Source organism: Protopterus annectens, chromosome 14.part0, assembly GCF_019279795.1.
Source record: "Protopterus annectens isolate FY-2018-M chromosome 14.part0, PAN1.0, whole genome shotgun sequence".
NCBI lineage: Eukaryota > Metazoa > Chordata > Ceratodontiformes > Protopteridae > Protopterus > Protopterus annectens.
Genome location: NC_056748.1, coordinates 775,422,068 through 775,440,048, shown reverse-complemented (window position 1 = coordinate 775,440,048; position 17,981 = coordinate 775,422,068). Strand labels below are relative to the sequence as shown.

At 41.0% G+C, this 17,981-nt stretch overlaps 1 protein-coding gene across 2 annotated transcripts in view; it reads right to left on the bottom strand.

The window, feature by feature from the left end:
• Positions 1–17,981, bottom strand: part of PARG (poly(ADP-ribose) glycohydrolase) — a 2,766,579-nt gene that overhangs the window by 13,239 nt on the left and 2,735,359 nt on the right. For both annotated transcript variants that reach the window (XM_044056515.1, XM_044056516.1), the window contains exon 17: positions 6,428–6,556. In XM_044056515.1, coding sequence (XP_043912450.1) covers positions 6,428–6,556 — 129 coding nt within the window. The remainder of the gene's footprint in view (positions 1–6,427; positions 6,557–17,981) is intronic.

Sequence of the window (17,981 nt, the reverse complement as noted above, 5' to 3'; positions counted from 1 at the left end):
AACAGGAGGAGGAAGACTTTCTCCTGACAGGCAAAAAGGCCAACTTCTGGAGTGCCCCATTTCTGGAATATTTAAACCAGACTTGGTCTCTGTAACAGCAACTGCAGAAAAGGGCAGGAGGTGCATCTCCAAGAGTTTCCCAGTGTATTAATTTCACATGGAATATGAATTGCTAAGACAATGATGTTTCCATCTCTGCTTTATGGCCAACAAGCATCCACTTTCAGCACAGAGGGTATAACTATATGCCCTGCTGCTTTGTTAGAAGTTACAGAACAGCCCAAATAAATAAGTTACTGAGTAGCAGACAATGAATCAGTTTTTCCATCCTGGAAGGCTGTCAGCAGCTCTATATGACTGATACAGTATTCCCTCTCCAAGGGGACCACAGCCCAAGCACTATATGGGAGCTAAATTGTGCTCCCTTTCCTCCCAGCAAACCATCTATCATCAGAACATACAAGAGGTTCACATGTCCATGACACAGAGGCCCATCAAGAGGCTGGAAGGGGGTTGTTCTCAACTCAAAAGCTCAAAGATTTGAGTCAAACATAAAGAGAAGATCCAGAAACATACGAGGTCCATGCAGTCATTAACACCTCACAGTCAACTGCAACACCAGCATCTTAAAACATGCAAATGGTACCATAACTGACATCAGGCCCACAAACTTTAGCACGATCAGAGCCTGAACTGTGCATTACTTCCTCAGCCAAGATGCCACTGTTCTGACTTCCAGCTTATACACATAGAAATATTCACCAACCTAACAATCACCAATTTATAAAAAACAGAAACCTTATCTAAATTTAATACAGACTCTTTCATCAATAATTTGAAACGAGGCAGTCAATACTTTTAATTAGGGTTGCCAGATGTCCGGTTTTTGACCGGACTGTCCGGTTTTTTGAAAAGTTGTCCGGTTAGAAATTTCATTCAAAACCGACTTTTTGTTTTTTTTTTTTTTTTTTAATTATACTGCGCGCTGTCGATGTCATCACGCGCAAAAGCCAGCATTTAAAGGCAACATTTTCAGAATGCACTGTATATTAAAGGAAAGCTTTCCAGATGTGACCTCAGTGACAGTAACTGCCTTGTTTATCATCTAGACTTTGACAGATTGTGTAAATGCAGTGCTCATTCCCATTTGATGAACAGACTTGATTATTATAATTAATGTTAAGACTATGTCCATTTGTCATTGTATTGTTCTGACACAAAATGTAATCAATTCCTTGTATGTGTGTTCCATTACATTGGTCAAGAATGTCCCAAGTAGTCACCTCCACAAGGGATACTATTATGATGGCTGCACCACACTCTGTGGTGTGCTGCTGCAATAGGTCCATTTCCATTTGCATCATATGGCTTTGAAGTTCAAATGATTGTGACCAAGAAGTGTGCTGGATGTGTCTTTTACAAACTTTACTTAGAAAGTTGATATAGTAACAGAAAGTTGATATAGTAACAGGTTTTGAATTAGCATTATTTTTTTGAAGAGTATAAAGCCTGAAACTCAATGTATGTCATTACCTTTTGCATCACAGACATAGCTCTGTAGCCTTTTTTTCTTTGCATGTGTGCTGTTTATTCTGTATGTATATAGGATAATTGAGGATAATTCTTCATTAACCTTTTTTTTTTTGATCTGCATTATTTTATTTTATTTATATTGGTATGAGCTTTGTAGCTTTGTGTACTACCCCTTTTCTGTGATTGATGGTTCAGTCCTGTATAGATAGGCAGGCACACCAAGGCTTCACAAAAGCATATTAAGAGTAAAAGAAGGAGGTGGTATGGTAAAGAGGAGAAGCAATTCTGTTTTTATTGTGAGACTGTATTGCTTTGTTTGGCATATGTGTATCAGTAGTTTATGCTATAAAATTTGAAATAAATATTTTAAATTAAAATCCAAATCTAAAAGCAGGCATCCAGAATAGAAAAGAGGGCTGCCCCATGTCATGATGAGGTCACAAAATGGGTGGGGCATGGGTGGGAGAGGGGTGGAATGGGGCGGGGGTGGTGATGGGCATGCAGACCTTTAGTGGGTTTAGCCACAAAGAAAGCTGGCAACCCTACTTTTAATACCTTATTCTTAAATACTTTAAACAACCAAGCCCCACTCTGCCAAAAGAGTGAAAATTAACCTCTCTCCATGGCTCATTACCCAAACGCCACAATGTCTAACAGAAACACAGTTTGGAAAGAATGGCTTAAACTTAAAACTCCCAGTAACCTGCAACTTTACACAGAATTGCGGAATCTAGGAAAAAAAATCCTACCATTTACAACTTCACCACAAAAATGAACCCCAAAATTACTGGACATCAATACATAACCTGTAACATCCAGGCTCAAAAAAAAAAATAGCTCTCCACTAAAAACTGCAACCTTAATCAATACTCACTTCATGTAAGGCATTATCTCCCTAACTAAAAACTATTCACCTCACCCAGTGTTTCTACCACCCCCTCAATAACACCCAATCCTAGTAATACAGCAAAAGACAGTTTAGACTAAAACCAACAATCTCCATACACCATATCCACTACCACTTCCTTTACACTTCCCCCATGTATCCCCATCTGAACCTAATTTCTCCTCTACATCCGTTGCTATCATCTTCCAGTTAGGAACTGTCTCCACATCACATCAATGATAAAAAAACTTCTGCTTAAACCCAAACCTTGCTTCACTGCAGCTGACAACCTCCCACATGAATACCTAAAGATAGCTGCTGATGCCATAGCATGCCCAGTCTCTGTCCTTATCAAGAGATTGATATCTGAATTCTATGTAACCTCACTATGGAAAAAATCCTATATTATACCTCTTTAAAAAGTGGGCATCTTGGCTGACATCTGTAACTTCTAGCCTATTGCAATATTATCTCCTCTCTCAAACATTCTTGAAAGATGCATTCATAAGCAAGTCCTCCACCATGTTCTACAAGAATGTCTCTAACCCAACATGGCTTCCGTCAAGGACACAGTACAACTACTGCCCTACTATCATTCACTGACACCTTAAACGAATACAGGGACTCAGGCAAACTTGTTTCCTCCTTATTTCTTGACCTGTCAAAAGCTTTCAATACAGTTTCTTACCTTAAACTCCTGTATAAATTTTCTCAGCTTGGACTAACCCCTTCTTCATTACTAAGGTTCAACAGCTATTTAACGGTCTGTGAAATGGCAGAACACTCTCTCACAATACCTGCAAGTCTTCACTGGTGTACCCCCAAGGCTCTATTCTTGGTCCCCTCCTCTTTAATATCTTTATCAATAACGTCTACACTTCCATAGGTCCAGCATCGCTGATGCAACATGCTGATGATTCTGCACTTACATCTGCATCTAATAAGTTCCCTCATCTCCTCCATATCACACAAGAAGTCTCTTCCTCAGTTGAAAAGTAACTCCATACTGTCCATTATCTACTCAACCCTAAAGAAAAAAAAAAGTTATTGCTATGTTTCCCCAAATCCTACAAGCCTGAGAAAGCAAATTTCAAAATCTTTTCAATAAACAAAACTAAATTTGACCTGCATGCTCAAAATAACATAAAAAAACAGACACATCAGAAATTAGGAATGCTCTAAAGGCATACAAACTTCCTTAGCAACACCACCAAAACCACTCTTGCCACTACCCACCTTCTCCCATCTCTCTTATATGGTGCCCTCAACCTAACCAACCTTCATGCTACTGTTAAAAATAAGCTGTAGGCATGCAGTTGCAAGGTTACAAAATTTGCCACTAACAAACAATACCACAGCTACTACTGGACTGCCATTAAGGCTTTGAAATGGACTGAACTGCCTCAACACTTAGATTATATACAGTTTATCACTACAAATAACATTATTCACAAAGTCGATTACTGCCCTGTTATTACACCCACTCCTATTCACCTTATTAGACTACTTCAATCTAACGAACAACATCTTCTCAGCATATATAAACCCCACAAATTCTACGGCCAAATTCTCTACCCAATACTCTCTTGCTGAAAAATGTAATTTCATCCCTCTGCAAATTAGATGTACCTCTAACCTCTCCAACTTCATACTACTACTAAAACACTATCCAAATAAAACCTGATTCTGCTCCTTCACTGCTCCAGACTGAACTAGCCCCTCCCTCTTTCTACCACCAGCATACTTTGACAATGTTCAGAGAGAAGGAATTGGTAAAATCTATTCTTTAGATAAAGATCAAATATATTTTTGCCCAGGCTATATTATCTAGCCATCTCTGTTCCAAGGAGTGAACTCGGTGTGTTTAATGTCATTTCTAATAATTGTAACTTGTAAATACTCTATCTGTTGACAATGTTCTTTTTCAGCTTGTTATAGCTGTCCAAATATTTGCAGTACATGTGCATAAGTTCACATGGTAATTCAAGTTGAAGCTGATTTTTTTACTTGGCAATGTGTCATTCTTCTGTATTAGGCTCTTTAATAAGCTTACTTATGTGTACCCATATTATGTCAATAAGGAACTTTTCTCCCTGGGCCTCAGCCAAAAATGCGATGTGATCCCGGTTGGACTTGCCTGGTACACGAATGTGAAATAAATAAAGAAATATAATAAAATAAATAATGACTTCTTGACCATTTTTCAAGGGCAGGAACAACTATCATGGCAGTGTGTTCAACTCTGGGTCTAGAAAGGCAATCCATTGCATTGGGATCAAAGATAACATTTTGCATTTTATAAATAAAGACAAATCAAGAGTAATTGTGTTGAAAACTTTATCTGGTGCAAGGAAAAAGCGCTTTTGTCTGAACCTTAAAGACTTTATCAGAGGAATCAATAGTGCTACCATAAGTCAGTCATCCAGGCAGGGGAACATAAGGAGAGCATTCTCTTGCAAGACACTAGCCATCATGACTGCCATCTTGGAAAACACTGTGGATGCTGAAAAGAGACCAAATGACAACATTTTCAACAAGAAATACTGCTTGGACAGAAAGAAATTAAGAAATCTCCTGTGTGGTCCCTGTATATTCTTGTGCCATGTGGCATCATTCATGTCCCTTCACTCCATCCAAACATCCTGTGGCAGCAGGGGCAATACTTCCATAGGGATATCTATCCAGAACCAGACATTCCAGTGTTAACTGATTAGCTACTGTATTTTGTCTTGGTTCTCAATCTCTGTTCCTCATCTGATAATGTGGCAGGGATTCTGGGTAATAGCATGGGCAGTCACTGTAGACTTTATGCAACAGTCCTTGAAAAGTCTGTCTCCACTTCTCAGGTCACACCCAGGGGGTAAAATAAAGTCTTTTGGCTTTTCCCGGTTAGGGGTCGCCACAACAGAACTCTGGTCCGCTAATGATTGGCAGTGGTTTTTTACGGTGTCGAGTTGCCCACCTGATGCGCAACCTTCAAACAAGGCAAACTCATTCACGCACGCACCTCCCTGCATGTCTTTAACGTCACTCGACCATGGATGGGCTGGTATTAATTTTATGTAGTGTGGCACACAGCAAGATTCCAACCCTGCAGATATGTAAACACCTGGACTTGCCATTAAAAGGAGATGGCTGTGTTACCTGCTTTACACAGATGATGCTCTAATTTATCAGACAACAACAGTGGAAGGCTACTTGGGAGACATTCTTATAAGATGACTAAGATGTTTGAGATTTCCCCCTACTAAAACTGAAACAGAGATAGTGCAAGCAATTGCCAAACCTTTCAATGCTTCAAGTCCCGCTCTCACAATTTACTATGAGAATAAGTTCATGGGCAGGGTGTATAATCTTGGTGTGGTACTAGATGAAATGCATCACTCAATAAGCGACAGTATACATTACACTGCCTGAATCAAATACTTAACACCTAATAAAGATTTGGTCACTTATGTACTTGTTTCATCTTGTGTGAACTACTTTAAAGCCTTCCTAAAGCTTCTTGATGGTGACCTCTGCCCATGTAACAGAGCCTGAATTCTGTGGCCAGGCTATTGACTGGTATTGCATGACATAATCATTTCACTTCTGTAATGCAGGGTTTATGCTAGGCCCCTTCAAGATCCTTGTACTAACCTAACAGACCATTAGTGGGTCCCTGGGTCATGCTGAAAAGCTTCTGGTGTCCTGTGCCTGACACAACAGGTCTTATCAGGAAATGGAGGCTGCAAGTGAAACAATGCATTTAGAATTAAAATAAAAGCAGTACTTTACTTTCAGTGCACCATTTCTAAGGAAATTACTCTTTCATCAATTGTGGAAATTCACTTTTAAATAATATAATCGTCCAAGTTTACTGATTTTGTGTCCAATTTGTTCATACATTTTACAGTGTTTTGATTTAAATAAACAACTTAATGAAAGGGAAAAACTGTGTAGAATCCTAAGTTAGACATTGCAAACAAAAGTATTATGCTGACATCAAAGATAAAGGAATTTACTTACCAACAGTAAACTTCCTGTCTGTGAGACCTTTGTGTATTTCATATATGTCTGTCATCAGTATGGAATCACCAAAAGTAAAGTATGCAACATCACGCCCAGCCTCAGCTGCAGCCATAATCTGTAACAATGCTGAAAAAAACAGACAAGACAGAAAATCTGTTACAATTAAAGCTAGTTAAATGTATATGCAAACGTAACATGGAAAATTATTAAGTATATTGTAAGGAATAGGAATAACTTTCAACAGTTCTGCTGAATTCCCGCCACCAACAATGACCACTGATCATTGTTTCCCCTGATTCACCAATTCACACACAGCCCAACCCAGGCATCAGAGGATGCAGACAATGGATATGTAAGAGCTGTAAAGAACTGAACATTGCCCTGAAGGATGCTAGAAGATTTTAGGTGTTCCAAATTACCCTCTCTGTTGGTTGGCAAGCTCTATGCAACACTTGATATGCCAAGCCTCAGTATGGATTGCACAATGCTCACATCAACAAAACTCCAATACACTGCAAGCACTCTTTGGCTGCATTCACAATCCTGCATCCCTGCTTGCTGGTATGGAAAGCACTTCTAGTCTTTGCCCCTACAAGATGATGTAGTCCAAAAGCAGTATGTGGCATGCTCTTCCCCAACATAAAGATGCACTAGCCAGCACAGGCCACTCACTTAAACCCCTCTCTGACTCTCTACTATAGTGCTTGGACTACTAATTAAACCCTGGCCATCTAGGGGACAGACTGGACTCATTCCATCTCTGCCTTGGTGCCAGTTTGGGTTGTGTAAAATATGTACATATCTGGAAATTAAAGACCACCAGTCTTATATAAATGCAGTTTATCTAATAGAAACAAAATCAAAATGAAGTCTTTTCCAAGCAAAAACGGATTCTTGTGATTTATCCAAAGCACAGGAAGTAACTGTAATTCAGCCTTATATTCCACCTTATACAGCTGGGAAACGGACTCTGTTAGTAAAGCTCTACGGATCCCTCTCTCTGGAACAGTTTCCAGCTTGTTTTTCTGTGACTTTCTTCACTATAGTTGATTCTCTGTTTCTTGCAGCCAATGCTCTGGACACTAAATCCCTATCTATAAAAAGGCAAATGATTTCTAGCTGGGTATCTAAGCCCTTTGTTTATATTACAGTCACTAGCACATTAAATACATGTGCTTTCAGTAATGCTGCTAGACAGCTATCTGTTCTTCAAGGAACATGTACAGCTTAACAGAAACACTACTATATAAAGAAACATCAGTCTATCTACAATGAACTCTGTATATCACTGCTATATACATCACCTGCAATGAGTTCTTTATAAAACTGCTATATTTTATTTACACGTTTTACACAGTTTTAGAGTTACTTGCACTCTTCCAAATGGTGAGAACCACCATGCTATGCCATAACTGACCTCCTCCCTAGACTGAAAGTGTGGGTTTCATCCCCACTGGACAGGTGTGTGTCATAAGCAGTGTTGTAAGCTGAGCCCTGCCTATGATAAACGTGCAGCTGTGTGAATTTGAAGTGTAAGGACTACCTACAGATCTTTGTGTTTCCTTCCTGTTGTTGATGTAATCATATTAATGAAGTATGGTCCATTAATAGAGTGAATGTGAATTGTCTCCCTTTTTTAATTACAAACTGTAAATTAGTAATACAAAATCCAAAGCTATGTTTTTCAGAACACGAAGACGACTACCGACTGCATCCACAAACACCAACTCAGATCCAGTTGGAGTTTTAATCCTTTTCCTTTACACATCAAAAATATTTTGAATTTGAACTTTGACTAGATAATACCTTTTCCTTCCAGAACCATGTTCAGTTGATAACATCAAAAGTCTTGCAACAACTTTAAACTGAGTACAATTGCTCTCATCTCTTTACAACAGATGCCAGGTGTTCTATAGCTATAGATGTCCTAATCTCAAAGACTTAATACTCTATCCCCATTACTACCTCTCTCTCTCTGGACAAAACACTACTATTCTCTTGACTATGAAAAATAAAACTCTTGCACCACTGCAGCAGTATTTATAAAGCTAAATGGCTACCCACTACTGCAAGAGTTAATTTGTTATTCAGTACTCTCACTTGTAAGTACTGCCCAGCCCTGGCTAAAATCCTTACTGTGCACAAATCCAGCTACAGTCTCACTCACATTAAACAGGGCCTAACGTTCACTAACTACTTGCGAAAGATCTTTTCACAAATTTGCACATGCCATCTGGAATTTTCTTCCCAATGAAATTATAGCTACAGAAAATCTTTGTTGAAAAAGTTGAAGGCACACTTTGCCCCAAAAATGCTAGTTACTGCAAAATGTATCTGGATTTAATGACTGTCTGGGAAAGATTAACTTCTACCAACTGTTATAGCTTAAATCCACAGACTACTGTCATTGTTGGAACTGTTTCATTCTGTGTATGCTACTATTGTATATTTCACACTTAGATGAGAGACATCATCAAGGCATGAACATTTAAATGTATAAAGGTCCAGTTACTTAGAATAATTGTTTGTAAATCTTTCAGTGAACTCTTGTTTCTGTTGTGACTGCCTTTTGGCTTGGATTGTGGCTGAAAAGGTTCTTGTACCAGCCCACTCAAATGTCTAACAAAAATAAAGAAATGAATGTGGGACAATATTTACTGAGGTCATGGCACCCCAGAGTAACCCCTCCCTTCTACGATGTACAGCAATTTCACAATATATGTTCAATAATAGTGATATAGGGGATGCCGCCTCCAACATATGTCAGAGGGCTGGAAGTCTAAAAAAATCCTTTACTTTTGTTAACAGCAAGTTTCAAAATTCACCTTTTTCAATCATAAATAATTTTTCAGACAGGGTCTTCCACTTGTACTAGGGAGCCATCTACCAATCCAAAGCCCAGTGTAAAGCATTTCATGTCAAAAGCAGAGCATTCTTTCTCCTTGATATTACTTAGCTATTTCAGTTTATTTCAATATTTAAGTGACTAAGCACTTTACATTAAAAATAACAGTAATACTAATAACAATTAAAAAAAAATACAAAAAAAAAAAGAAAATACAGAAACAAAGAGTAACAAAAACTTCAAATAAAACTGCAAAATGGTTGGACAAATAACTAAAAAATACATTTGTTTATAGTACATCTATGTGAGGGTTTAAGTAGACTCTCCTGAAAAGTTAAAGAAAGAAGCACTGCATGTGAGTTCAATTTGATTATACAGATCTCCTTCTCTCCTGGAAATTCCAATTTCATTGAAATATACAAGAAATTAGGTAGGCCTACTACCCTGCCAATAAAACATCTATCAGGAGGTTCTTAAAGTACCATCTTTTTATTTAGGAGGGCCTTTTAAAACCTGCACAGGATCCCTGTTTTTATGTTTAATACGTGGACTTCAAGAAAAAAAAATACCCAAAATGAAATGGATCCAAAATACCATGAAAGAGTATATGGAAGTACAGCTATACATAGCAGTTCTGCCTGGCTAGCTGCTTTTTTGTGGCTGCTGCCACCACAATGTCATCAACTAGGACACCCTTGCTCCAATTTGTTCTGTCTGGTGGACTGGAAATCTATCCAGATGCTTGGGGATGGGCTCAACGGCATATGGTTCCTTCCAGGTCCAGTGGGAAACTAGGTCAATAAGTTTGTCTGCCGGGGGTGGGGGGGGGGGTCACCCAAGAGGTAGATGGGCCCACCCAAATGCCTCCAAGAACACCAACTCTTCAGGAGGAGGTTGGACAGACCAGCCACCTTTCTAAGGATTTCTAAGATGTCCCAAAGGAGGTGATCTAGGGGATCCTTCTCCCTCTTTAAAGTTGGTGTCTTCAGTGAGGGACTCCATCTGGGAGTCCGTATGTCTCCTTTTGCATGTCTTCTTTGGCAGAACCTCCTCTGTGGGATGTTCAGGAGGTGTGTCAGAAAAAAGGGGAACTTCCCCCAGGGGATGAACTTGGAGGCTTCCTGGGGTAGGCTGACACAGGACAGGAATGAAGGACTCAAAACCTGGACCTGATGAAGAATAGAGGGAAGGATCTGAAATGTGAGAGGACAGACCTCTATATGCAAACAGAAAGCCCTTTTGACAATCTGGGAAGCAACAGCCCTGGGGAACCCCCCCATCTCCCTCAGAGTTAAGGCAACTGAGGAAGAGAGGGTGAGGCCAACCCTGAATCAATGGAAATAAGGGAAGAAGTTGGCTAGGCTTCTAAGGGCCCTAGGGCTATTAACCTAATAATTTCTTATGATCCCATTAATCAGACAGAATCAGACCTGAACTGTCGAGGGCTGAGGCACCAAGGGGAAGGGATGGATCAGAGAGAGTTGGAGCTGAATCCAACCCCCCAGACCCGATGCTGACCTCTTGGATACGAGACCCACTCTGATCCAATTAAGTTTGAGCAGGGCTAGTCAGGGTTACCATAGGTGTCGAAGGTGGAGCCTTCCTCGGATCCAGCACTGACACTCTTGGTTAACTTGGATCCTGGATCTCCGAAAACGAGGATTGGATCGGAGGAGGAAACTAAACAGACTGGAAAGGAGCACTCAAAGATCCAAGAGGGGCCAGAGTTGGCAAGACCTCCATCTGGATCCGAGTTTTGAGGAATCTCTGCATCATCCTGTCCATATCTGCCTCTGTCAAGCTCCTAGAAGATCTGGACGAACCTGATGAGGTGGGTCTGGAGTGCTTGGAAGATGTATAAAACAACCTTTCTGGTAGAGTTGGAGAGACTGGCCTTTATACACTTTCTGATGTCCAAATCCTGTCAGATCTGAAGACTTAGGATCCGAAGCTGGAGCCACAGGAAGGGGAGAAGAGCCTATAGCAATAACCCCCATTGGATCCAAAGCTGTCTGTGGATCTGAACAGTGGGTAATATCTTTCGGATCAGTGAAAGACTGTGAATCTGACAGAGAAGTTGATCTCGGATCTGAAGAAGTTGGATCCGATGATTAGCCTGCTTCTGAGGAGGTTCCGTGGAACAGTGGGAAGACTTCAATCATAGACCTCTTCCTGGACTCATCCGAACCTAGTGACTTAGAGGGGGTTTGAGCTCAAGGCAAGAGGAAGAAGAGGCAGGCAGCAAATCTTTTAGGATCAGCTTGTTTCGTTGATCCGAAAATGTCCAGGGATTAAAAATAGCACAGATTTTGCAGGCTGACCTTAAATGCTTGGGGCCTAGGCAACAGACACACTTCTTGTGGGCAACAAAGTTTGGGATCTCGTGCCCACAAGAAATGCATCTTTTAGACCCAAAATGTTTTTCGGAGATTATGAAGCAGAAAAACGCACACAGCTATCAGCAGGAACAAGCACAAAAAAACATTCTATTTAACTACTAATAAAACAAGAAGCAGCTTCTTAACTACATTCATTTTTAATGTTTTTTTTTTTTTATATACATATATATGTACTGCACACACACACACACACACACACACACATATATATATATATATATATATATATATATATATATATATATATATACACACAAGGGATAGAAGAGAAGCAAGAGAGGCGGTAATCACCCTAACACCAGCAAACTAATAAAGCTGAGAAGAATCACAGAAGTTCGAGAGAGGAAAAAAATAAGCTCACAGAATACTGAAAAGAGACTATAAAGTTATCGTTAAAAGTTTACAAAAAGGTTTTTCTAAATACAATGAAAAAACAATTATCTTTCGCTCAAGACCAGGGATCTGCATCTTAGCTGGAAGGCGGCAAATGGGATCTGAGGAGGTGGGGATGGTCTAGTGCATTATGGGTACAGGGAGGAGCTCGAGACTAGGTTCTTAGTCTTGAAAGTGTGGCCAAGTTGGATCCGAGGGTCAGATCCGTAATCCATCAGTGAGGAAGAATGAAAAGGACAACATCAGATCAGAAGGTGTGGATGTGGCTCCAGTATCCAAGGTGTATACAGAAGATGAGCTCTGAGGAAGGGGAACCAAAACCAGATGAGGCCAAAAGGGAACAATGAGAATGACTGTGCTCTTCAAAGGGGATGCTTTCTGTAGAAATTTGGGAATGGGGTTAAGGGGGTCTACATTACCTGACTGAAAGACGTATTCATCGAACGGCTTTTCATTGAGACATAAATAGTGAAGTCACAAAACTCCGAACGGCCACTTCAGTGAATTTTTTCCCAGGGGGAAAAAAAGTACAGTTGTGTACACTTACCATAAATGTAGATGTTCGAGTGTATTCACTGCCAGCAGGATTACCCAAATGTAATCACTGCAACAGTGAAACACGAAGAACATCTGCTTGGCCAACCAAACAATCTCTCAGACCCTGTGAAGTGGGGAGCTTTGCCCCCACACCCCCTAACTAAATATACCAACCTCGAGATCACACTACAGTGGAGAAAAGGGCAAATTCCCTACGACGGCCAAGCGTTTTTTTCTCCTGGGAAAAATTCACTGAAGTGGCCATTTGGAGTTTTTTGACTTTGCTGTTTATGTGTCAATGAAAAGGCATTCAATGAATACGTCCTTCAATCACATAATATAGACCCAGCATAAAGGAGACCAGAGGGCCAAATGTAGACTACAGCATCTCTTGGTGACTTCCCTTGTGGAGGGGACCATGGAGGAGAACCTGCTGCACTTATTGTTGAGGGGAGAAGCAAAAAGATTGGAGCATAGCTGGCCTCTTTGATGAAAGATCTTTCCTGCCACTCTTTGATTGAGAAATCAATTGTGAGGCATCAAAAGGGACCTGCTTAGACTGTTTACTGGCACTTTGGTTTTCCCTGCTATGTACACTGCCATAAGTAGGTGACCGGAAGAGATCACCCATTGCCACACTCTCTTTACCTCTCAACACAATGGGTAAGATCCAGTTTCCCCCCTGTTTGTTGATATAACAGACTACTGACATGTTGTCTATTTGTATTGCAATCATCCCTGAGTGAAGACCATCTTGAAAAGTTGCAACACTAGTAAGACTGCTCTCACTTTCAAGACATTGATGTACAAACTGGCCTCTTCTGGGGACCACATACCTTGTCCTTCTCAAGAAATGCCCCACCCCATCCAATTTGAGAGATGTCCATGGTTACTGTGGCTACTGGTTGTGGTAAAATAAAGGGGCTAACTGAAAAACTTTCTGAATGAATCCACCAAAGAAGACATTCCTTGCAAACTCTGTAAATCTTCACTGGAGTGCTTGACGGATGCTGAAGAATAGACCACTATACTGAAAGCGTCCACTGCAGGACTCGCATACGATATCTGGCTAACGGAACTAGAGTTACTACTGCTGCCATTGATCCTACGACTTGGAGGACCAGCCTTGCTGTAGAGTAAGAATAGGTGATCACTTTCATGAGCTGTAATCTTAGAGTATGAACTCCTATTAGAGGAACTGAAGCTGTCTGGTTGATCATTTCTAGACAAGCACCTATGAATTCCAGAGTTTGAGTATGCTTATGTTGTGACTTGTGTAATTGACAGTGATGCCTACGTGATGACATAACTGGAGCATGTAATCCCTTGCTTGAATTAGCAGATGCCTGAATGGGGTGGTCAGGGGCTAGTCATCTAGGTATGGAAAAATATGGAATACCAGCAGTCCCGGTCAGCTGCTACCACCACCAAGCAATTGGTGAACAACCAGGGGCTGTGGTGAGGCCAAAGGACAGTGCTCTGAACTGGTAATGACTGGCTGACTGCCAAAGTGCAAGTGCCTCCTGGAGTGCCTATTCATGTTGATATGACAGTATGCATCCTGCAGATCTACTGTACACATACAATCATTCTATTAGAGTAGAGGCAAAATGGACTGAACTGTGACCATCTAGAACTTTGAGTATTATACATATTGGTTTAGTTGGCTGAGATCCAGAGTTAGTCAAGTCCCCCTTCTTCTTTGGCACTAAAAAAAATCTTGAGCAAGTTCCGGATCTTTAATGGTCTGGTGGGAATTTCTGGATTACTCTTTTTTTCTAGCAGATTTACAATTTCCAGGGTTGCTGTTTCACTCTCTGATTGGGTGGAACATCTGGGATATTTTTCATGTTTGTTGGAGGAATTTGGGGAAATGGTATGAAATAACCTATGTATAACCTATGTATATAATTTTCTGCACCCACGTGTTTTTGTGATGGATGCCTAGGCTTTTAGGTGCAGAAATAAGCACCTCAACTGCTTCCAGGGTACAGCAATCCTTCAGGAATGCTGGTAGGGCTTTTCAGAGAAGGTATCTCTGAAGCCCTGGTTCTGCGGGTTATCCTTGCCATGAGGATGGTGTCTTCCATTAAAGTCCCGCCTTGGGAAGAACTATTTCCTTGCGAGTCCTGAAAGGCCCTTGGGATTTGAGAAACCACATCTTTTTACCACCTCATTGATTCCTGGAGAAGGACTTCTGTGGAGTTAATAAAAAAACAGATCCCAACAGCAGAAAGGGTCTTTCTGTCTTGCTCACTTCTGGAGATTGTTTCCTTAACTTTGGGGCCAAACAATGATGATCCATAAAAAGGAGCATTGATGATCGAAGACGTTATTCACTCAGGTTCATCCAGGTGTGCCTCCTAACTGCAATACTTGAACCCGCAGCCCTAGAAGTATACTTGGCTACATGACAGATCAGCCTCATGGAAGTGTTGGTAATAGACTGAAAGGTGAAATAGTTGTGATGAAACTTTTTTCTGGTTCTCCACAGACATGGACCCAGAAAGAGATTTGGAAAGCTTCTTCGTCAAATCCCTTTGTAATATGGTAAAGTGTGCCAAATAATTCAGTGGCTGAAGAGCAAAGGTCACCAAGGCATAAATGTGCTTGCCATACCTGTCCAAGGCCCTGGACTCTCTATTAGAGGGATGGCCAGATGAAATCTGCTCAATAAGCTCCATCTTAGTGGCTACCGCCACCACCATGGCATCTATTGGGAATCCCTTGCTCCAGAGGGCCCTATCTGTAGGTGGAGTTAAAAACGTATCTGGCCTCTTAATTATGGGTTCCTTAGTATCTGGCTTCTTCCCTGCTCAGTGTGAGACAAGGTCAATCAACTCATCAGCCACAGGGACCACCCAAGACGTAGCCGGGTCAGCCCTGAAAGTTTCTAGGAACACCGACTCCTCTTGGGAAGGGGCATTGGTAGACCATCCACCTTTCTGTTTAAGAAGCTCCAGGATCTCTACAGAGGAGACATTATTAGGTGGAGATCTGAGGGAACCCTCAACCTCATCGAAGTCCATGTCTTCAGTGATAGATTCCTGACAGGAATCTAGGTGTTACCTTTTGCATGTCCTCTTCCTAGTGACCTCATCAGTGGGATGGTCTGGTATAGTATCAGAAGTGGGTGGAGAGTACTGAATGAGGACTATCTGAAGGCTAGTAAGGGGTTGCTGCCCCAGTGGAATAGACGTGAGAGGGTTCACAGCTTAAGCTGAATGGAGGAAGAAGAATTGGATCCAATGAGGGTACAGATGTCCTCTCTCTGGGTACAGAGAAAGCCTTCTCCACTATATTAAAGGCAGAAGGTCCAGGAGAAACAACAGCCAAGTTGCACCAGTGGTGAAGCTTCCTGTACTGAACTTGATGTAGGAATCCTCATAGATTTCTACCTCAAAGAATGAGTCAGAGCTGAACCATCCAATATCAAGATGCCAAGAGGCAAGGATGACTCCAGTAGCTTCAGAGTCAATCCCAACCCCCCTGGAACCAGAACTGACACTTCGGCTCCAAGCGTAATCTTGCTAAGAAGAGATCGGAATGAGGGTGACTCAGCGGCATGGTCACAGTGGAAGAATGGCCTGTCTTTTGATCCGACAAAGACATTCTCAAAGATCTCAGATCCGAGAGCTCTGATACCACTGGTTAGATCAGAGAAGGAGACAGAAAAAGAAGTCGTGTACTCACCACAACGTTCCATCTGTGTTGTCCATCTTCATTCTTCCTCAGTTCTTGGGGTTCAGATTTGACTCGACTACTTTTACCAGCTCGTGATTCGTGAAAGTTCTTGAGCTCCTCCCTTTTCCATAATGCCCTAGTCCTCACGTACCTCAGATCTTGTTTGCTGCTTCTAAATCTGTAGATTGTTAATAATGAATACATTACTAAGATAGCATGCACAACTTCGGGACTCAAACAAAGGAACTAAGTTCCTTTAGCATCCTCGAACCTTCCAAAAGACAGTAAGGAGGGGGTTGGTGGGAGGGTAGCTAAGGAAAAATGAAAACGGACAACACAGATGGAATGTTATGGTGAGTATATACATTCTTTTTCTGACGTTGTCAATTTTCACTCATTCTTCAACTCTTGAGGCAGAGTCCCCAGCTACCTAAACTCTGGGAGGACTCTAAGGAAGGATATTCCTGAGAACCACTGAACCAAATGCTGCTCTGCTCCTAGAGACCAGATCTAATTTGTAATGAGCAATAAATGTATGAGGATTAGCTCAAGTTGCATCTGCACAAATATCAGATAGAGAAGATCTAGACAAAAAAAAAAACTCAAGTAGCAGCCATGGATTTTGTGGAATGTGCTTTTGGAAGTTTGGGTAATCACATGCCCAATGTATTTTAAACAAGGATAATAAAATCAGTCAACCAGCTAATGTTACTTTAGAGACTGACCTACCCAATTTTGAAGCTGAAAAGGATATAAACAACTGTTCTGTTTTTCTAAAATATTTTGTTCTATGTAAATAAAATGTAATTGTCTGTGAACATCCAATAGGTGTAGCATATACTCTCCTCTGTTAGAAAAATTGGATAGAAAACTGGCAGATTTATAGTTTGACTGATAGTGGATTCTGACACCACCTTAAGAAGAAAGGAAGGATTCGTTATCAAGACTACTCTAGCTTTATGAAAAATTAAATAAGGAGGTTTAGAAGACAAGGCCTATAATTCTGAAACTCTTCTGGCAGATGTAATAGCTACTAAAAAGACAGTTTTCCAGGTCAGAAATTTTATCTCTGTTTTGGCTGAAGGCTCAAATGGGGACTGTGTTAAGCTTGCAAAACTACATTTAGATCCCAAGGGACAATAGGATCTTCAACAGGAGGTCTAAGGAGAAAAGTTTCTCTTATAAAAGCTCTACAAAGTTTGCAAGACACTACAGATAATTATTTACTCCCTCACGATAATTTGAGACGGCAGTTAATTCTACTTTAATAGTAGAAGAGGTAGCACCTTCATTGAAAATTGAGACCAGAAATTCCAGAACTTCAGCTATAGGAGAGGAAAAAGGATCTATATGTCTTTGAACTAAAAGAATCACAGGCCTAAAGCAGATGCCCTACGCTGACCATCTTAAAAACTCTAGCTATACTCTGTCGCATATCGTCTACTCCGAGGTGATCTCTGCGTAACATACAAGGCCATGTCAAACCCAGAGCTGTTGGACATGCTACACTTAAAGAAATCCCAATCCCTCAGAGCCACACGCTCCAGGGATCTAAACCCTGTCATCACAATAAACAAAACATGCTGGAGGGATAGGTTCCTGACCCAGAGACTCCCCAGACTCTGGAATAGACTGCCCATACATGTCAAGCAGAGCGCCTCTTTGGCCCTCTTCAAAAGGAACCTCGGGCGGC